This window comes from Labrus bergylta, chromosome 23, assembly GCF_963930695.1.
Source record: "Labrus bergylta chromosome 23, fLabBer1.1, whole genome shotgun sequence".
Lineage (NCBI taxonomy): Eukaryota > Metazoa > Chordata > Actinopteri > Labriformes > Labridae > Labrus > Labrus bergylta.
Window position 1 is genome coordinate 10,074,818 of NC_089217.1, and position 23,337 is coordinate 10,098,154.

The 23,337-nt window shown below is 40.1% G+C and overlaps 1 protein-coding gene across 1 annotated transcript in view; it reads left to right on the plus strand.

The window, feature by feature from the left end:
* The window catches only part of ahcyl2b (adenosylhomocysteinase like 2b), a 43,295-nt gene that overhangs the window by 6,679 nt on the left and 13,279 nt on the right, over window positions 1–23,337 (plus strand). Inside the window, exon 2 of the mRNA XM_020639506.3 lies at window positions 18,851–18,959. Coding sequence (XP_020495162.1) covers window positions 18,851–18,959 — 109 coding nt within the window. The remainder of the gene's footprint in view (window positions 1–18,850; window positions 18,960–23,337) is intronic.

The following is a 23,337-nucleotide window of genomic DNA, read 5'->3' on the forward strand; positions in this document are numbered from 1 at the left end:
GGAAACCCTGATTGATCCGACGCTCGTACTCTCCTTTTCCCTAAATTACCATCTCCAAAAACTTGACTTTAGCTTCATCCCCTCATGCTCATGTGTGACGCATTCACTGTCTGCCTGCTCGCGGCGTAAATCTCATCGCCTCGTAGTGCTTTCACACTTCACTTACCATCTTCATCTGTGCCACAGAGGCCGACTAAGGACATGGACTGTTGGTACTTTACACCAGTTTGAGTTTCTCTCACCACCCGCCCCGGCTGCCAGAGTTATCTCGTCATCACTCATCATCACTGTCCAGATAGGATTTGCTAGCTGCTATATTGTTTTAGGGCAGCATGATTGGATTGGCTCTCAATTTCCTCACCGTTCATCTTAAATATTTTCAGTAACAAGTATTTAATGCTATCACATGTTGGTACCTTTCAGACATAAATCATGCACAAATACGTGGTTGAAAAGCTAGCCAAATTCCTCAGATTTTAGAAGGGGATTGGATTGGTACAACGATACCAAGCAGATGTTGCCCTATGTTGTGTTCATTTAAGTGATAGTAGTATGCTTCTTATAGGAATATATGTGTTAATGCTGATGCCATGTGAATAATCGCACACAGGAATTGCTAATGAGTGTATGATTACCACGCTGGGTGTTTTCAGCTGTACCCTTGCTGAGATGTAAAGTCAATATCCAGCAGAACAATTATTTTCTTTAATTAATCCTATTGAAATAAAGCCATGTTCAAATGTTAATGCAATTTCCTAAATGTCACAGAAATTCTACTTTTTGCCAGGAGCTCTGGCAGTGTTTATAGCAGACCTTTTGTGACATTTCAAACAATGGTTAATGAGGGTTACCTTATCATTGGTGTGCTGTAGCTGTCCTCTGTGGAATTGAAAACATGAAAACACCTGTACTTGACCTGCTCCTCTGTGCCTCGTGTTACTGAACGTACCACCCACACACTGCACCGGTGACTCCCGCGGTTGTAATTCATTTCCTGCCTCGTCATCGCAACTCACTATCACCGCTCAGGGATACAGCTCATTGAGTTACACATCTTTCCATCTGAAGGCTTTTTTTACGAGGCTCAGGTTCTTGGAACAGGGAAGTGAACAGCATGAAGGGAAACGGGGAGCGCTCGGTTTTCCTGGAACCTTAACACTCGCGAGCAGCCAGCATCGTGTGAAATTTTAAACCCTCTGGTTTGGTTACTGTTGAGTAAACAAGCGAGCACCAACCCAGTGAATTTGTGTGTGTGTGTGTCCCCCCACCCCAGCCCACTAGTGTTGTGTTTACATGAGGATCAGTAGACAGTATAGCAGACATTAACACTGGACTGGCTTTGCAGCATGGCAAGGAATGCAGCTCCATACTGAAGCCCTGCATGTGAACAAAGAGCCAACATTGTGTTCAAAAGTGCTGCCTCACAAAAGTGCCCTCACAAAGCCTGAAATGAACCCCTGCAAACCCATCTGTCTGCCCTGCTTCCTATTAGTCAGACCGAAACCACAAACTCCCTGGCAGACCATAGCTGTGGAGGGATTGGAAGTAGATAGAAAAGCTCCAGCTTCATGTGTAGTCTCATTGAGAGGAAATGATCCTATGATGTAATATGAAGAAACTGGTTTTGTTTTTGACCATAGTTGAAGTAAAAGCACTAAAGCATGGGAGGCTTGGAGATAAGTGTTGGCTACCTTCACCACATTCTATAATCTTGTTCTAAAAAATCAGACAGAAAGATTATGGTAACATGCTTCAAGTGTGTTTAAAGACCCAAAATAATAAAGACTTAAAATATACATTATAGTCCTTTTTATTTAAACCTTTTAACAAGTGTGTCCTTCTGTGGCCTTTTGAGATGCCAGAAACAAACTTTGAACACATTGTTGATAAAATTATTGGAAAGTTGCTTAAAGACTGATGCTTCATATCAAGCACGAGTTGTTTACTCCTTCCTAATTAATGTTAGCATTAACACCCCTTTTAGCTCCGTTTGGATATTCTCTAACTAACTACCCACCAAGTATTTGTCTCCGTTTACCAGCTGGAAGCTCTACTATTTTTTTTAGTTTGATTGGCTGCTGTTTGTTCCTTCATTGATAGTATACAGGGGGCTAATTGGAGCTAAAATAGCTTGGTATTGTGTTTAAAACGGTGATTTTGAAATGGGCTTAAAAACCTGCGGGGAACTTTTTTGAAGAATACAAGCCGCAACTTTTATTTTTACAAAACATATTGGTTTTGTTATTGTAAGAATATTTAAAAATCCGCTTTTCCAATGAATTGTCTTGCAGTTCAACTTGTGAAGTGTCTTTTTTGTCAACTTCCAGTAGCCTAAAGCGTTTGTAAAGAGACTTGCATGAAGTCAAAATCCAGCATAATAACTAATAAAAATGACTTCAGAGTCTTTTAAACCCCATGCGTTATTGTCCCCCATCTTGGGTTTATTCAGAAATAGAGCAGCACCACCCCTTGTCTGTGAGCCTTAGATGTAATTATACCTCCTCCACAGGGAATAAGGGCTATTTATGGCAAATCAGGAGGAGAGGCCCCACACACAAACACCCATTAGCTATTATAGATACGAACAACTTAATTTATTCTTTTGATATTTTCTGTTTACATCTTTGGTTTTGTTTGGATTGCACACTTTCATTGAGCTTAATGACTGACGTTGAAAATCCTTTTTGTTTTTCCAATCCAGTGAAAGGATTTATTGATTCCTACGGTGGTGGAAAATGGGCCAATATGATGAAAAGCATTTAGTGATGGAGATGGATGATTGCATGGCTAAACAGATGAGTGGATGATACTTACAGTAGATACAGGTTGCAGTTTAATTTGGGTGAGAGCCTCGGTAACATCGATCCATTACTCGATCAACAATTCTGTATAACATGTTTGTTGTTTTCTCCGAGATTAGAGAGCCAACAATTGATTTTTAAACAATGTGGTCAATTCTAATGCGGATCAATCAGCTGTCAGTGTGAATGGAATCAGTTGAGAACAGGATCTGATCACGAAGCCTTTTTGCTTCTAACTGTGCCCTACTTGGGCAAAAAAAATGCTGTTACACAACTGGACTTGAGGGTGCTTATTTGTGTGTGCGAGAGAGACAGCTAAACAGGATAATTTGATTATTTGAGGATCATTTTAGTTGACAATAATGTGTGGTTTAGACAAGTTTAAATTTGCCTTTAAGGGGAAATCCATGTCTTTAGCAAATCTACTTGCAAGAAATTCAAAACTTATTAGTGAAAGCTCTAGCTTGTCCCTGAATGACATGTGACGCCTGCAGCCTTGGCACTCCTTCTCCATTCAGTGGCATGCAAGAGTATGTGAATGAGAGGTAAAGCAATAAAGTTAGAGAAAGCCCCTGAGTTTGTTGTCTGTCCTCCCCTCTCAGTTTGGACGCACATAGGGTTTAATCTGTCACTAAGCCCATCATTCATTGCCTGTTCTCTTCTAGTATCAGTGTCCCTGGTTTTTACAGTGACTATCAGACCATATCAGAAGGACAATTGTTCTAGTGTGCTGCGCTCAGTTTAGATAGCCCTGCATTTTTTCCATTGTCTTATTGCAGCACTGCAAGTGTTCAAAAAGCAAAAGCAGTCAGTTGGACTCATGAAATGGGAAATGCATTTAACTGACTCCTTCTCCTCTTAACTTCTTTGACTTGATATAGCATCTAGGTAGCTTATATGTGAGCTCAAGTTTACAATATTTAGACACTAAGTTGCTAAGCATTAGGGATACTATTGTCAGCCAGTACCCCATTTTGGTCGAGACTCAAATATGACAATTGCTGAATGGATTGGATATTTCACACAGACGTTAAGTGTACGCAATATATTGAAACAAGTTTGGTGATGCATTGGCTCTCATTATTAGGCAATTGTCAGGTCAAAGTGTTTTTTACATTTCCAACACGTTTTGAAGACATTCCAATCAGGCTCATGGAAAGCAGGTCCATTAACTGGAGCTACAGCCAGTCTTTGGCTACAGCCTGGCTGGTGGCAGGTGGATGGGTGGCAGTTCTAGCATAACATTTGACTGGCTTTGGGGGCCAACATATAAAACTATTAATAATTTGTTTAGCCGACTAGTAATTATTGTGCCAACTCGCGAGGGTGATGCCGCTAACTGTTCAGTCGACTGAATGTGCAAACCCCTGAAAGTGATACAACATAACACGCATGTGCTTTTCCCGAAGCAGAAATTGTTGAACATAAGCAGCAGGCACTTGTGGCGTTAACCTTTCATCTCTATAAGGCGACTCTGTGTTCCTTCACATTATATCTATATACATGCTGACACAGTATGCATGGTTAGAGAGCTGGAACAACTTCCTACAGTGCTGCTGGTGACGTGGCTGCACTGACAGTAGCGAAGGCCTGTGTTGGCACCAAGCCTCTGGCCACATATACGTGTTGTGTGTGCGTGTGTGTGAGCACGTGTTGAGCCACTGGTAATTGCGTGTGGGATCAGTAACTGCCAAGTGTATGCGTTGGTAATTGCGTGAGTGTGTATGTGTGCCATTATTTACAGTCTGAGCACTTGTCTGTGTATATAAATCAGCAGGAGCCATTCTTACATCACAGCCACCCTCAGGCGCCTTGCTGTGCTCCTATACACACACACACACATACACACACACACACACACACACACACACACACACACACACACACCACCTCCTGCTTGCTGCTTCCTTTTTCTTACTTCTATTGGTCAAGGTGGTCAGGAATTCCTTTTCTATTGGATGAGAGGAGGGTTATTGAACAGCAACAACTGCAGCAGCCACTTTTCCTTTCAGGATTTTCAATGTGCAGGATTTCTTCTCACATACTTGCATAAGTGCTTTCAGTCCCTTGCAGAACACAGACTTACTAGCAGCCTGTTGTATCTCGTATGAAACACTTTGTCCTAAGGATAAGTGCACGCACGAGTCCAGTAGTGGGATACACAGCCATAGCGACCCCTGTATGGCATGTCAAGGTCATTACAGTGGCCTTGCATCTACGATCTTTACTGAGGGACATTTAAACAGAGGCAAACATTTGTAATCTCTGCATGAACTTGTGAAGATGTGCAAGCATCCGAGTTTCTTTTCAGTCCTGGTTTCTGCTCTGTCCAGCTCCCTGCTGGTCCGAGCAGGCAGATGGATTTAAGAAGTAATAGATACAGCTTTTTCTCAAAACCCCAACCTCTCTGCCATTTCAGTGCCCCTGTTTTTTTTTGTCCTGTGTAGTCTTTCCATTGCTTTGACTTTTATAGTCCCTGTTACCCTCCTTTCTCCAGCAGTTCGTTCCACGCAGCAGATTTGTCTTTTAAATATTTACAGTAAATCTTTCTCTTATCTACAATGCTTGATTTTCTATTTAACCACATCGTTTTGTTACGAGCCATTAAAATGGTTTTCCTGCAGCTGCTATTTCCAATTCCACCCTGCTAGAACAGCCCGCCATTGTGGAAATAAACAGGGACTCGACTGTGTGCATGTTTTTGTAACGTGTTAGACAGTAACTCGGCTCATGACTCAAAGTGCCAGTGATGTGCAGAATTAGTTATTACTCAAGCCAAAAGGTGAAAACGGGGTTGATGACACCAGGAAATGTACTCATTGGCTCTTCGGTGGCAGGTTAGATCTTACCGAGCGTGCAAGAAACTGCTGCAAGCCGATGAATGATTACCTTCTGTATGTTGAAACTGTAACCAGTCCTGCATTCCTCTCTGTTCCTCTCTCTAATTGAGGGACTCAGTGATGCACTTAAATGCTGTTCTATACATTAAAATTAATTTTGTTAGCAGCATATTATATACCGGTAATTAAAACATTTGTTTATTTTTTTATGGAATTTAGAGGCAAAGCATCAAATCAAATGTTTTGTGGTAGAAGTGCTGCCTTCAACTGTTGGCTATTTACACTCTGCAGAAAGGCCTGAAGCCTGGAAAGTGTTCTCCTTAACCTGATGATTGCTTCGACCCATTAACTAAAATCCACTTAATGGAATGTCATCTGGTATTCAATATTGAAACTTGCTTTGTGCAAACAATTACAATGAAACTCAGTATAAACTTTTGATTGGGTTTGTTGAACAGATGGCTGTAATCAGTAGGAATTGGAATAAAAAAAACAATTTGTTTTTTCAAATCCACTTATTACTTATTATAGGGATCATCATGCATGACATTTATTATTCAAATAGGATTTTAACACAATCTTAGTAACCCTATCAGTTCTCCACAGTATCCTTAATTACTCCCATCTGAGAAACAATTCAAAAACTGAAAAATAAATAAAAAATCTGTATTTATGTTCAACTAAATTTAGCAGTTAATGAAGGGTACCATGGCTTGGGGTGAGTCAGTGCTGGACAGTAACGGTAACAGGCCTGATTGTCAGCAAATGTGCCAATCAACACCAGCATCACCGTCAAGACATGACAGTCTGTCAGCTGCGTCATGACGAGCGGATAACAGTGTCCTGTGAAAGTGTTTGTATCTGAGGAGTAACGTCAATGCCTGGAAGCTGACTTGCATTTTGACCCTGCTGGAAGCGGGTCACAAACGCAAAGAATGAAAGCTTTCCTTTTTCTTGTTGCCACCTGTCTGTCTGGAATAGGTCCTGTGATGTGTGATGCCTCACTGTGCGAGTTGAATCCGAGGGCACCGGTATCCAACTCTAGCGAGGGATTGTGTTTGATCTAGCTTCAATTAGGGAGGCGAGGAGTCATGAAAAGGACAAGCCCTACGTGTGTGTGTGTATGTGTGAAGTGGTGGGAGAAGATGCAGAGAGAAGAAAGGCGTAGAAAAACTTGGGCACCTCTCTGTCTGCGAATGTCGTATTTTCAGTTATTCTTGTACACAAACACAATAGTAACCCAGGCAAAGTAGCTGAAAGCATTAACAGCATTTCCACAGTCCACAGCTCTTTGATGTGCAATCCAAGGGCTTTCTCAAAACATGCACATAATAACACTGTGGTGTACTCTCCAGCCTGTCAAGCTGTGTAAGAGGGAGTGTTGTTGCAGTAGGAGAGGAGCAAAATAGAAGGAAGAGAAGTGTGTACCAAAAAGCACAAACAAGTGCATGGGAGATGTTTTTGACTGATAGCAGCTTGGAGGCCGAAGAGAAAGCTATACAAATCCCTTCTGCTGCTTTAACAAAGAATCCAAACAATATGACTTTCCATCATGGTGTTTGATCTTTTTTTTTTCAGATTATTTTTTACAACCCTTCTGATAAAGATGTTTATTGGTGCCCTCAGAGTAACTTGATGAACTGTCTTGGGTGGGGACACTTTGTTGACGCTTCTTCTGTGCACGTGTTTTTATATGTGTAGTGTGCGAGCATTTATAGACCTGTGAAAGGCGTTTCACATTCTGACAATACATATTGATCATTAAGGAAGAAAAACTTGCGATTGTTAATATGGCGGTTTCCAGCGTATTATGTAATAAAGGGACAAATAAGTGTAATTGACTGGAAACTAATTTAGCATATTTAGGAGTTGTTGCCTTTTTGAAGTATCCCCCTTGTGGATCTTAAGAAAGTCCCCTTATAGCTCTTTGAACTTGCCCTCAATCATTAACCAACGAAAGCTATCAGCTACTCAGCATACTTGACCCACCGCCAAGTTCTGTTATTATGGTCGTGATACTGTTTTGCAAGTTCACAAATCCTACGACAAAAAAAATCATTATCATTTTTCTGCTTCATTTTGATCAGCAACTAACTGGAGTGATCATGGTGCAACTTTAAAAGGTTAAAAGGGCACCAAAAGCTTACATTAGCATTCAATGAATTCTGTTAGCTAAAGCGAACGTTCACCAGGAATTTAGGTATTTTCTTGTGTAAAGTCTTAATGTGTACCATTCATGTTAGCTCAGACATGCTTCAATACTAATGCAAGCTGTCATCTTATAGGGCTTTCACAGTTGCAGAAAACTCTTAAAATACTCCTGATATTTGTGATATTTTTGAGCTGTGTGTGTGTGTGAACGCAAACAGCCACATTTTTAACCCCGACTTCTCCTGGAGTTTATCCTGCGATAAACTCCAGGAGAAGTCGGGGTTAAAAATGTGGCTGTTAGACTGTTAGACCCCCTAAGTATTTTTTCGCAGTAACTCCGAGTGGGCTGATGTGAGAACGCAGCAGGATAAGAGAATTCACCTCGAGCCAGTAGGAGAGGGTGATGAAGTTTATATGCTGTGACTGGAGTCTGTATGCACGCAACCGCTATGATCTCTGTGCACATAATTAAACGTTTTGTGTGTCAGTCTGTGCTCTTTAGTTGATAGTGTGATTCTGTTGAACTACACATAGCATTGATATGAAGGCAAATATTCTCAATATCACATACTATATCAGACTGCCTCTTTGTCTGCTACTTGTGCGTCGTTTTTTTTTTATGTCATGTCTTACCTCAGGAGACCCTCAGCCCCCCCCCCCCCCACCCCCCACCTCCCTCCTGACAGGAATAGTCTCCCACTGAGAGGAGCATACGTAAACAGCCAGATCAGAAGATAACCGGAGCAGTCCTCCTGAAGTTGTCTCAATATTTTCACGAGTGCATATGTGAAAACGGTTTTACAGAAGGTTTAAAATGTTATGTACCTCAAAATATGACCCCCAGTCCCTCCTAGTACTGATGATTTTTAATATCCACTGCTTGTTGAGTTACTCATCAGTCCGAGAAATAGATAAAATGAAAGATTAGTCGAACTCTGTATGTTGACATGATTTCAAATCTTGGAAAAAGCAGTTTGTCATTATAACGGTAATGGAGCTTCCCACCTTGAGTGTGACAACAGAGGATAATGAATGATAATTATTTTTAATTATAAATGACCATCTTTTTAAAAAGGCTGTTACATTTTCCAATATTGCTTTTTCCTTCCAGATTCGTGACAATCTGGCTGCAGCACTTTTAGGATTTAACTTGAGGATATTTCCAGACGTTGGTTTTTAGCGTTAAGCCGTTAACAGGAAGCGTTCCTCTTTGCCTCTCCCTGCAGTCTGTTTTTCTGTTATCACCAAGTTTTCCAAGCCTTAACAGACTGCATCCGTACATAAAGCTATTACAAGCCCTTAAGCGCTTTGATTTTAGCATACTCATCTTTGCACTTAGCTTGTCTGATCTTCTCTGTTCGTGCTTGTTCTCCTTTTAACTCAGTTTAGTCATCATGTTTTCTTCCGCTATCGTCACATGGACACTGCGACTGATACCCAGCCAAGCACCGGTGGGGAAAAGAAGATGGACTTTTAAAGCCAGCCACTGGATATATCATTGGGAAAGATGAATGTGGCTGCAAAGTCTTGTAAATTGACCTGAGGTTGTCCACACATTACATCCCAAGCTATTTTTACTCCGTTTCTGGATAGAAAACAGATCACAAGCTCATCCTTCCATCACTGACGCAGGCTCTCTGGTGTTTAAGATTTCCCGGCCAGTGCTTACTTCCCAGAACGGAGCAGGTGTTGACACAATACTTCAGCAACTGAAGTAGCAAGTTATGTTTTCTGTCAGCTTTTTCAAGGGACATTGAAACGGGTCACTAGAACACCAACTTACATGACTATGTTTATGTTATGTTCCGTTTCTTTTTTATTGTTGCCAAGCTCTTAAAATTGCTAAACACGCGTGCATTTCTAACACCAAAGCTTGCTTGAATAGTGAAACATCTCATACGCAGACACTTGCACACTGATTGCAGACGCTACTATGTTAAGTGTGGACCCATGTCCATCATTATTTAATAACCCTATTCATACACATTCACACAGGAGCAATTTGGGGTTCATTGTCTTGCCTAACGACACTTTGACATGTGACTGCAGGAACTGGGGATCAAACCCTGATTTCCCGGTCTTTAGATGACCGATTCTACAACTCAGCCACAGCCGCCCCGTCCCCAAGGATTCTTTTTTCCAGAAAGGACTTCCTTTGCAAACACAAGGCTAACTTATCTATTACTGGTAACTCTAAATAGCCATGAGTAAGTGAAAATGCATAGCTGCATAACTAAAAGTAGGTTATTATAAAGTTGTATAAAATTCAGATTTTTTTTTTTTTCCTCAGTCCTAGATTCATACTGTTGTAATTGCAATGTAGAAATGTTGCCCCTTTCTAATGTAATTGAAGCCTGTTTAGTTGCTTGCCCCTTTGACATTTAATATAAGTGAAGTTGTTGATGTTTGTGCATTTATGTAAAGTGAATATAAAGTAAGCACCCAGTACATCAGTCTGCTTCCTGGTCATTCGGTTTAATGACTGGGACTTTTATCATTGATTTTTACTGTTATCACAGCCTGATGTTTCAGAGTGATACATAGATGTTGTTTAATACGCACTTCTGGCACGTACACTCATTCAGTTTGCAATCTTGGCTAGAGCTCAGATTGTGTTGCCAGCGATGGAGGCTAGGCTTCCCCTAGAGGGTCGCAATAGTGAGGAGGTGTAAACAGCCAGCCTCTCACTGGCCCTAATGGAGAACCCTTCCTTCCCTCTTCTCCCTTTGGGTATCATCACAGAGGACCTTTCAACAGGTCTCTTCTGGCCCTGGCCTAGTTCACCTCTGATGCTTGTCTCTCCTGAGACAGACAAACAGACTGATGTTGAATGACATGTTTATTTGCATGGAACAGATTTTAGTCCCTTCAGCCTATCGTTCGTAAAATGCATAATTCGGATATGGATGCTAATTTTATCCCAGATATGCGCTGATATTATTATATTTGTGCACTAGTCAACTAGCATTTCATTTGTCATGCGTGGTTACTTTCCAGTTGAGTGACCATCTTGTCGTCTTCATCTCATTTTTTTCCAAGTGTTGATTACTGCATTTGAGGAACAACACAGAAAAAGTACAACTAAATGTATCTATCTCTACAGATCGAAGATGGAGCTAAAAAAAAGATATCAGCCGATATATCGGTATTGGATGTTTTCTCTCCCTAATATCGATATTAGTATCGGCCCCAAAAATTCCATATGGGTCAGGCCCTACATTTTACACTGACTCGTAAAAGTCTACTCAGAGCTGCTGTCCTGCAAAAAAATCCAAACTCATTTTGGGAGACAATAAGCCAAGAAAAGACAATCCTAAGAAGCGAGTCCGAAGATCCCCCTGGATTTTGTAAGCCCTGCACAATGTTAAATGTTAATGGATTTTAAAATGTGTCCCAGTGCTTTAATAACTCATGAAAATGTGTTTAATTGACTTATAATTATGTGTGCTAACAACTTTACTTCAGTTTTTTTTTTTTTTTTCAGCAGAGGTGATTCATTTTTTTTGTTAAACATAATTATTCAAATTGACTTCACCCAAAAAAAATGTATTACTGTGACAATGTAGTGCATCAGCAGTAGCAGCTGTTAGCACACACAGACAATCAGATGACGCTGCATTTCACCACACTGTTTGTCTCTGTGTCAGTATCTCTGATACTAACACAAACACAGTTTCTCTCATTCAGTTTTGACTCTGTGGACAATGGCTCTTCGGTTTTTTGGGATGGGGGGGCGGAAAGAGGGTTGTAATGACCTTGTCTGTAGCAACTCTGAAATGGAGCTCTAGCAATATTAACAACTGTTTGATGTACATTGTTCTCTTCACCACAGAAAATATATGTACATTTTGCAACTTTATAGGCTGCCTTAATGTGTTTAAAATGTAGAGGTTTCTTGGATTACTTTAAAGTTTGAGTTAGCGATGGTTGTGGGGCTCATGTCTTTTTGTTCTCATTAAATTCTGCTTCTTCACTTTCTCTTTTGTTGTCCTTAGTCCATCTGAGATATCCCAACCTCGTCCTTAACCGTGAAAAATTCAAACTCTTGTCGAACATGATCCTGCATACAAATGTCTGTTTATCAGTGCAATTTCAAGTCTGTTTGTATACTGACATTTGGCAGCAGATGGAAAGGCTTGACAAGTGGATTCCCCTGTGAGCCCAGAGGAATCCTCTTCTTTTCAGGCCCTGTTTGTAGTGTCATTAAGACACACGACTGAAACCCGCAGCTGTAAACAAAGAGACGTGGGCTGATGCAGAAACAAGTATTTCATATGTGGCAGAAAATGTGTAAAACAACCTTCTTCTTAAAAACCCTAATTCTGAGACAAAAACCCCCACACACTGGCACAAATTAAGAAACACTGATCCAAGAATACTTTTCAACAAAAATAAATCGTAAAAGATTTCATTATAGACACACGTATCAATATTAATAGGTGTGTTGAGAAATTTCATTATCCACATGTTTTCCTGTGCCGGGTTCAGGGACCTCAGAGGCCCAGTGCTGTGTTGCTACAGGGGTCTCTACTTCACTCTCTGCTTGACCTCATTGTGTTTAAATAGGATCAGGTTCCGTCTTTTTACACAGGTGTGTCAACACCAAGAATACATGAATCTCTTCTGGTCTGGGTCAATTGTAAATGCAAGCACAGGAAGAGCTCTCTATAAAGTGAATTCTTTCTCGGACTACACTATGAAATGTTATTGTCGTCTGCAGAAACCAGAAGGAAGGAGTTTATGTAACATGTGTGGAATCCCTGCAGACGACACAGCTGTAAAGACATTGCTGTGTGCCCTAAGCATTGCATACCAACTTGTGTCCCTATAGCTACAGCTGAGTACACAATGTGGCAGGCATACTGCATAGAGTCCAAACAAATATCAGAAAATAGAAGTTTACATATAGAAAGGATGGAAAATGTTTTTATTGCTCAATGACTGATATCCCTAAATTATCAAATGAAATTCATCCAGAGCAATGTTTTCAAAAAACTTGTTGACCTAAAGATTTTCAGCTTTTAATATTTGAAGAGAACGGAGAAAATTGAATAATTACATTGACAAAACAGAAATTCTTTTTATTTCAGCTTAAAATGTATCTATTGCATCTTATGGATTATCTATCTTTCCAGCTAAACCTGTTGAGTAAATGTAAAGAGTGTCAAAAATACCTGTTTAGCCTCAATTTCCAGTTTCATTAACCTATAGAAAAGATTCACCCCTATTTTACATCTTTACCTCAACAGTACTACTATTAAGTCAGTATTTAACTGCCATTTGGATCTTCATAGTACCGGTCAATTCATGTGCGTCAGGAAAAAAAAAAGGCTGCCTTCACAATCCTCCGTGGTTAAAGACAAGCCAGAGAGAGATCAGTGTTTGACGTCAGGCGTGTGCATTCAGATACTACTCTGTTTTTGTTAGACAGAGCCCCCTCCTGTTCCTGCATTAATCAGTCACTTCACTACAAATGTCAAACTACAGTAATCAGGGCCTTTAAAACTTCAAGTTGTGATATTAGAGCTCTGATTGGGGAAGAAATTAAGTGATTTATTGGCTGATTTCCAGAAACCTGAAGTTGACTTGCAGTTGCTTTTGTTGATTTCTCACCTTGTCATATTTGTATGTTTTTATTGAACACCCCACTATGCTGTTCTCCAGGTTGATCTGCATGAAATGCTGCATACCACCTCTTTGCCCCACAACATTCAAGTTCCATACACAAATACAGACCGACCTTTAACCAATTCCACTGTCCAAGCGTTTTTGTTTTTGCTACAGTGTCTGTAGTTTATATGTTCTGTGTGTCTCTAAGTGAGGGGACAGTAGAGAGGGATGTTTGTGTTATTCAGATTTAAAACACTGAGGTGTATGTGGATTTGAAGTTGGAGGGTCTTATTTTAAATTGGCTGAAAATGAGGAATGTATCACCTGGTTGGTCTAAGGAAGACCAAGAAAAGACAATAATCTAAGCATGCAAAGATAATGCTGAGTAGGCACACCAGATGATATTATTCTTTTTGCTATTCGCATAGAAAATATGTATGGCTTATAGTTTTCTGTCTTTTTTTTATTTTTATTATAAATATTTTTTATTTTATTTTTTATTTTATTTTATTTTTTACAAAAGACATCAAAATAGACACAAGAACATTTAAATGATTGATTCTGACATGTTGAAGTACTTTGGTAGCACTTATTGGCAAGATGTTGAACCATGTATTTGGTTATGCAGTGATTTTGAACGCTAAATCTGCAGATTTTTTTTTTTTAGAGTTAATTTGAAGGTTTGGGGAAGTTGCTGGATCAGAAGGATTAACTGTCTTTGCACTGAATGGTGGCGGGGAAAACGGTGAAGTTTCATATCTCATCACATTTGCTGAAGCAGTACATCTGTCGCCTGTTTGTTTAGCTTTTATCTCGCCTGGAGAGGTTTCTGTTGTTTCACCAGGGCGGCCCAGACGTTCTCAACCAAGTGTTCATCATGCATGTTGTTCAGATAGAGATCCCCTGCCCTGTCCTGTTACTCTGCTCTGCTTACGTGCTGGTTATGGCTGGATCTGGTGTGCATGGTGGTGTCTACAATGCTCTTAGTTAAATAAGCAGATGAAACACAAAGCCTGTGTGTGATCTCTGAGGTGAGCCATGCTCTGCCATTAAGCCATCCCAACACACAACCCAAATAATCCCTTTTTATATCACTCCTCCACCTTGATAATAATATTATTCTGTGAAATTCTTTTTTATGTTTATCTAACACTCATTTTAACCCTTTTTTACTGATCATCTAATAGTTTATTCATGAAAATGTTTAATGTAACACTAAGGTATTTGATGTTATCATAAAAGGCCTCTGTGCGTTTTTACATTTTCTAAGAAAAATTCAGCAATAGACAGTGAAACTCTGGATAGTGTATTTTGTTATAAGCACTAAGAGTGTTAATATGTGGCAAAAGAGCAGCATGCTGAACAACTCATTTTTAATAGTTGCTTAGCAACATTTTGAGCTATCATCTGCATTGCGAACATGCATCCGTACAGGACTAGAGGGTCAAAAACAAGTACATGCTGTGCGAGTCCTCTTTTGTTCACAAACAGCTCGGTTGGGACTGCCTGCATCTGGCTTCACCCCCTGTATCCCACAACCACCTCTGCTACATAGTAATGACTTTTTAACAAGAACAAATACTTCATATCAAGTCTATGCAATGGCTCCCTGCATCTTAATTTGTGTAGTATGAACAGTCCTGGGTTAGCTCCCATGTGTCCCACCATTCATTATTCACATGTCCCAATCAGTTACCATCCATAATGTAAAGGAATGCAGAGCACGGTGTGGCATAGTCTGACTGAGAATAAAAGTCTGGTTTGAACCCTGAAATTTATGCAACACCCAAAATGGACTTTTGGATTATTTGCCGCACTGCTTTCAATTTAGAAAAAGAGGTGAAAGAAAATCAAACCCAGTTGTGTTGTAAATATTAGAATGTTTTTTTTCCTGTCCCCAGTGGCGCTCTAAATTTCAAACACATTGAACTCCACATAATGATTTTTCCAAAGCGACGGCCAGTGTTTTGGAAAATACGCATTAGATGAGATGCTGAGTCATGCAGATCTATTCCTCGGTGGCAGTCTGCTCCTTCATTAGTGTTGCTGCTTCCTTTCGTTTTATCAGTGCTTTTCTTACACAAGATATAACTAGCCTCTCTGCGGGATGTGTTTTAAGTTATCTCAGGTCATTCTGATTTGGTTGTGGTTCCTGTTATTATCTTCTTTTGCATTTTTTAGCATACAACTCGTTACCTCTTGTTATACCAGACACTTCATGTTTTATTACAATGAAAGTAAGCCGCACTAACAGCTGACCGGCCTTTGTTTGGTGGGTTGTTGTAAGTGGCTGTGGATTAGCACGTCAGCTCATTCACTGCCTTGTAAATAAATCCTCAAATGTCACTGTAGCAAGTTGAAATGGAGATTAATGAGATTCATTCATTGTTTCAGTTAAATACTGACAGAGTCAAGATGGTGTAGCCTGTTGCAAGAAAGCCCCTTCTGATTTGTTCTTCATGAGCCCTCTGATGTGTAATATCAATCATTGTGGAGATCCTGTCGTTGCCTGCCTATTACCTTCAATAGCATAGAAATCAAATCTCAAATTGCCACTAATATACGGCTATACAGCCATGAGCTTGACAACAGATCAGTCTGCTCATTGGCCTTTTTTTTTTTTAGCATAGCAATAAAAAAACCACTGTGTCATTTTCTCTGGCAGTACTCACTGTTCTGAGTCCTGAGCTAACCTGTGATAATCTTGTCCCAAAAAACATGTCATAAGCCCCCGTATTCCCTCCTCCTTCTGAGCTCCAAAAATGAGACTCAATCCCTCCATGCAGCCCTGAGCTCCTAAAGCCCCTCATCTAACCAGCATCTGATAAAACCTGAAGTGACCATTAGCCCTATTACAGCTGGTTATAGGATTCTGGCTTATTAGCACCATTATCTGACCTCCCAAATGATGTACAGTTGTCATTTTGTCATGCCATTGTGTGGACACAACTTTACTTCTTTACTTCTTCCCTTTAAGGACTTAAACTTTAGCACGACCAGCGGGACAGTTTTCTTGAAAGAACATAACTTAATGATGCTAAATTTGGTGCATTCATTTGTGTTATGTATCCTTAAGTCTTTGTTGAGCCTGAGTCCTTTTTCCTCCATCACCACCTTGAGTTAAACATTTGAGTTTCAGAATGAAATGTCCAGACAACTGTTGGATTGGTTGCTATGACATTTTGAACACACATTCATGTCCCTCATAGGATACAGTATCATCACTTTATTTTGAAAACTTTATGATTTTGACCAAATATCTACAAAATTGAGTACATCCCCCACCAGCCCAAGTTAGACTCCCTTATACTCAACATCTGAACTCTAAGCTGGGCCTAAGTTTAGCTTCAGTTTTGATGTGAGCAAATCAGGGACACCAATCTCTGGAACAATCAACAATTAAACAAGAATACAGAGTTAGGAGAGGGGGAGAGAGGGAGGGAAAACACGAAAGGAAGGGGAAACAATTCATTGCATTGTGTTTGCCGGCTGGACCAGTTTGGGCTGGATTGCTGGGAAGCGGGGGCTAAAAGGAGGCAGAGGGAGAAGAGGTGGCCTCTGAAATGATAGAACCTTGAAAGACAGGGTCCGCAAGGCCTTGAATCAGACACGCAGAGAACTTGGCAACTTTAGCACACATACGTGGCAATGCTAAAGAAGAAAAAGAGTGGGGAGAGCAGTGAGCCCTGTGTTAAAAAGGTAAGAATAAAGGCGAGTATGGAAGGAATATCAGGTTCTTGAAGAAGTGAAATGGCTTGACAGTTGACTTGTATTGGAACTGAATGAAAGCAAATGGGAAATCAATAAAATCTTAAGAATAAATTTGCACAATTTCAGTATCAGGAACCAGTTTCTTTGATTGACTCTAGAAGATGTGGTTCTTGTTGTGTGACATTATTGTAGCCACAGGGAAAGACTTATAAACTGAGCAAAGAAGTGACAAAGATGAATGAGAAAAGGTTTTTAATCATTGATGATATGTGCGGATGTGAGCTGGTAATGATGACTTAAATGCTCTTTGTTATGAACAATGGCTCCCATGTGTGTCATTTTTTTTCTGACTGTCTTACATTCTGTAACAATGAGTGAATGAAGACACCCACGCACTCGCACAAACACAGCTCGCTGGTATACTCGCTGACGTACAAACGCTCTCAAAGAGGACGTGTCTGACTGTCAGAATTTTGCTTCTGTGATTTCTTTCCGATAGAAATCTCAAAATATTTTGGTGTCCTACTCAAGGACCAATTAAAATGTTCTTCAACAAGGACGAATCGACGATGAAGGACATGCATTAATAAGGAATGACATCCGTTCTGCTTCTTTTATCAAGCGCTTCACCACCTCCGCGTATAGATTCTGACATTGACAAAATCCGTTGCCTTTCTAAAAGCATTTCTAATGATTTTCTCTATGCGGGAGCGATTCAACAACTTTCTGTATTAATGAAAAAAATGCTTCATGCACTCACTATCACTTGAATGTAATGTACTTTCTACCTTCTTTTTATGGCAGGAATTAATGAGCTATTCATAATCGGCCACACTATTTATCAGTACATGAATTATGATGCAACTATCTATTGTTCCAATGCAATAATGGAAACATTAATAAAGCGATAAAGTCATGGTCAGGCTGTGCTCCAACTACAACAAATAGGCGACACATGCCAACCCTTCATTGAAGCAGGACAACCTCTCGTACCTCGTGTCAGCTGTCTGGCCTTGTTACTGCTTGATAATACAGTCATTGTGGCTGATATCTTTGAAAGTCAGAGTGACCACAAAGTTGGTTAGTTATGTCTCTTCCCCTTTTATTATCGACCTTTTTATCTGTGTTTTGTGTTCGTTCTTATTTCAGACATTTTGCTCTTGAGCTTTTCGTTGCAGACTTAAACTCAATGCTAAGTGTGTTTACCTATACTAATACTGGTGAAAGCTTTATTTGACCTCTTGAAAATTCATTCAGACAACAAGAAGAATTGCTGCCACTAAGGGGGGGAAAGGGGGAACGCTTTCTGGGGGCCGAGGCGCATAGCAGCCCCATGGAAGTCTTCGAAAACATGGTCCATCCTAAATTGAAGCAGCGATCACCAAATTATATTTTAAATCCAAAATACTTAACACAAGTTATTAAAGCATCAAAAGAACATGTTTTATTTATTGTCACTTCAGTATAATGGAGCCTGTTTAAACCAACTCTTATTAAACGCTTTTAGCTTTTTGTTGTTGTTGTGATAAGGTCATGCCAACTGCAGACAGAACAAGGAGGCCAATCCAATCCAGGGGGATAATTTAAATCTGAAGAAGGCCCGTTCATTAGGCTTTCAGGGGCCAAACCATTTTTGTGGGCAGGCCTGACAAAGAAGTTATCAAAAAACAAAGACTGTGTTAAAATCAGAATCAAGTCCTGATCTCTGTTCCCCATCTGTTCCTTCTCCAACGGCAGATCCAGTTTGCAGACCAGAAGCAAGAGTTCAACAAGCGTCCATCCAAGATCGGCCGCCGCTCTCTGTCCCGCTCCATCTCCCAGTCGTCCACAGACAGCTACAGCTCAGGTAAATAAGTAAAGAAAGACCCAGTTGCCAAAAACTGATAATACTCGTGGTTTTGACATTTTGTAAAATGTACTTAATCTAACAGGTGTATTGTTTTACCAATACTGTGTGCAGATTAGGTTCTTTTAAGGATATCCACATCTGCACAGATGTTTCTTTTCCCGATATTTACAGATATGGAAGCGTCATTTCACAAAAAATGTATAGAGAAGACATCAGAGCCCCTAAGAGGAGAGAGGTTTTTTGTGCTCACAAGAAACTATCCTGTGAGCATGAGAAGGTTGTATGTGCACAGGCACAGAACGTGCACAGACAATATTTTCTCGTGGGCAACTCCTTGTGAGTGCGGAAAACTTTCTCGCGCTCACCAGGTAGTTTCTGTTTTTTGGTGCTCACCTGAAACTCAGGTCCTCTGTAGAAAATGATGTGAGGGGTTGATTTGGAAATGATGTCATCATGTCAATCAATGTTAAACATTATTCAGTAAAGCGTTCTGTTTTATAAAGCAGCCCTGTAATGGAATTTTTTTATCATCCTGTATATATTACTGCAAAGTTGTTACGGTGTATTTTTATTCCAGCTAATGAAGCTCACTATATTAGCAGCCTTATTGTCAAATGGTGAATTTCCTCCTGTCTCACATTGATGATGACCATGTCCTCAAAAATCTCATATTTGTCAGGTTCTAGGTTTTTTTTTACAACAGCAAAGATGCTGGAAAGAAGTTTTACCTGGAAGAAAAAATTGCTCATTTTGTGTTTTTTTTTTTTTTCACCAGCTCTCATTCTCACACTTTGACACGGGCAGTTCATGTGAAACTGTGGCCTCTGTGTTTGAGGATTAGCTGCTGCTGGTGTAAAGGAGCGGGAGGGAGGGAGGGAGGGAGGGTGGGTGGGTGGGTGTGTGTGTGTGTGTGTGTGTGTGTGTGGGGGAGAATGGGTAGACAGCTGGGAAGTATTGGGTGTTGTATAAACTCAACTGAATCCCCAGTTCCATTCATGACTGTAGTGCTGAGAGATGAAGTAGAAGAAACAAGTGGCTCCCACCACCTTGTTTATCCAGCAAAACACTTTTCAGATAAACAAGCGTTCATGCGTTTCCATAGCGACCGCACATTGTTTGCGCCGTTTATTTTCCAGCAGATAGATCTGCAATGAATCCAGTCCTCTTATTTCCTCAGTTGGCAAAAGGGGACAAGAACTGGAGCAACTTGAATGGACTCACATCTGACAGAAACTTGATCCCCCTCCCATGTCTGTCCTACTAAATGTGACGATGTAACCCTTTACCCTTTTCTTGCCATCACAACATTAGAAGACTCATGAACATTTGTTGCTTCGGCTGCTTTAACTACGAAGGCTGGTTGCGTTGTTGTCCGGTTGTGTGAGGATCATACGCAGGGCATGTATTTTAAAAGACACCATTAGCATGATGAATTAATCCGTACAAGTGTGATGATGCCGCTTGGACAGCGCTGCTCATAGTTTTAGATTATGATGGATGACAGATGGATGAATAGGATTCAGGCTATTGCTAGATGCAAGCTGTCCCTCAGGGCAGGGGTGCTATAAAAAAAATCTTGCAGTTTTTTTTTCGCTTAAAACAAGAAAAGATGAAGCAGCTTGGAGTGTTTTTCCAGCAAGTGTCACCAATCAGGGTCAAGTTCTGAGTTTTTGTTGTTGTTCTTTCTTCCATAAAATGACTAATTTACCCAGAAAGTTCTTGCCTTTTTAACTTGTGCCTATTCTTCTTAACAATTGTGTATAATGATCTTCCCACCAATATTTAAAACTGGTTTGCTTAAAGTGCAGAGTAGTCCTGTTTTAATTGAAGAAGCTCCACCACCCTATAGACACACTCAGTAATGACTCTGTTCACAAAATTTAGTTCAAATGTGGCTTAACCGTTACATATGGCTGATTATGTGAAAGTACAAACAGAATCAGATGAGCGTATCTCCAACTCTACAGGAAGAGATTCTGGTTTTAGCTGTACTGTTACTGAGAGATCAATACAAAGACTTTTTCAAAACAGAGCTTTAGTGGAAGCTTAGCACAGCAGGGCTGAAGCACACTGACCAAGACCAGTGGAAAAAAATCTTGCAAAGTTTAAATAGAGCTTTAGCTTAAGCATCTGAAGTCTGAAACTACAACAGAGGTGTTAACTTGTTTGTTTTCACTTAACAAAGGATATTTTAAGTTTATTTTTAAGCCCCGCTTTTGAAACCTGATGATAAATTATACAGTATGTTACATTTTGATTCTTAAACACAGGCGCTTTTTTTGATGTTTGGAGGGTGCTTCTTTTTTTCACTTTAACAGAGCCTCCATGTGAGTCCCATTCCAAGGTGAGAATTGAATTTGTTCCGAGTAACTCCCGTATAACACAGCCTGTTCTCTTTTCTTCACTCTCTCATTTCACCTTTTCTTTACTCTCTCTCTTTTCTCTGCTCGCTCCTTTAACCAGATAAAGTCATTAAATCACTCCACCTCCCAAGAACCTTCCTCTCCTGCTGCCGGAGGCTGTCAGATTATGACCGAAATAATGATCTGGAGTTTCTTTTTCTTAAACTTGTGGATTGTGATGACAGTGCTTAGTCAGCATTTATTTCATTTAATGATTTGTGGAGCTGTTTTTTCTTTATTGCTGTTCCAACCTCACTTTAAGCAGCAGTAGTTATACGTCTAGTTAGATGTGTCTATTTTAAAGTCTAAAAGTTATTTTCAGAAACTTGTGTATCCCTTGTATCTCCCCTGTGAAGCCTCTGTTATGCTTGTTTAAGAATCTGTTTTGGTTTGAGAATCACTGACACCAACCGTCTGGTACTATAAAAATGTTGGTTTTGATTTCAGATCATTAGTAAGAGTCTCATTTCTTTACCTAAACACTTCCTCTGGATTTGTCCCAGAATTCCTGGCAAGTGTCAGTACATCCACCCTCATGACCCCCCCACACTCTCCTCCGCTCACATTCTCCCCCCTCCCTTTCCTCCTGTCTGTTCGGATGGTAGATTTCAAAAGCAAATGGTACATGGATTACTACCTTTTTTTTAAAATCCTTTTCCCTCCTGGCACAGTACAGCGTGTCCTTTTAACTTCAGTATTGTTACATTGCTGGCAAGGTACCCAGTCCTATCTGGTTCTGTTCCATGGTCATTTTTAAAGAGTGGTAGGAGTGAGATTGGCAAGAAGTACCTGCTCTAGAGGAAGGTGGAAGGCAGCCCCTGTGTAGTGAGTCAGCCTGAAGCCCAGGAAACACACAGCACTAGTGCCAGACATGTGGGCATCTACTAAGAATGCAGCTGTGTGCTGTGACATCACACAATTATACCTATATAGAGTGTTTCTATTTCTGTATTGGTTAAACCAAACTTGTACTCTGTTTGCATTTATAATGGTAAGGAGGCAAGAGTTGTAGTTTTAGTACAAGAGTTTTAGCAGTCAGCTTTATAATCGCTTGTTTCTGTGCAGAATGTGTGGCCTACCAAAGGCTCTCCTAACAGTAAAGAAACTGGAGGCAGATGGTGTTTGTTCTGAACTTTGAAACCTTGACGAGCTGACAGAGGAAGGCGAAGCTAATGTGTTTGTTTAGCACCTTTCAACCAACAGGTAATTTGAAGGTGTCTTACAGCAAACGAAATGCGTTCAGATGAGATGCACGACAAATATAAGCCAATATAAAAAGATGCACAACAGTCTATGTAATGTGTAATATATGGCCCATAAGCAATAAATCCCCAACAGACGAACAGTCTAATTTAATATTTGGTTCTGTCTCGGTCCTTAATTTGATGCATTAACTCAATGCTTGTAAACTTGGTGGTTAGATGATGTAAATCTGTGTGTCGTCTGCATAATCATTGTAGTTGATTTGCTGTTTTCAATAATGTAATGTAGCGGGAGCACATAGATTTCTAATAGAAGAGGCCTGAATATGAAGCCTTGGGGAACTCATCATTGTATTCTTAGGCTTGTCATTTTTACCAATTGGTGAAAAAATGGTACTGTCCAATAGGATTCAAACCAGTTTAGCACTTTTCTAGAAGGTCCCATCCAGTGTACTAGTCTGCCCACTAGTAATATTATGTTGTGGAGCACTGTGAAGTATCAAGCACCGATCTCTAAAACTTTTTTAAAGTGGATGTCATTAAAGACCATACTAAGCCTGGATTAGTATGGCCATTAAAGCCATGTCAGGGCTGTGTATTGGTAAAAAAAAATGGTTTAGGGCAACAGTGTTTGTAGAAATTATATTTGACACTCTAGTTTCATCTCTTGCTAATAAAGTGAGTAATAATTGACACCTCTAACACCAAGCTTGTAGGGAGATAATCAGTGGATCTGGAGGAGAATTGTTAGAAGCTTCATGTTTTTATTAG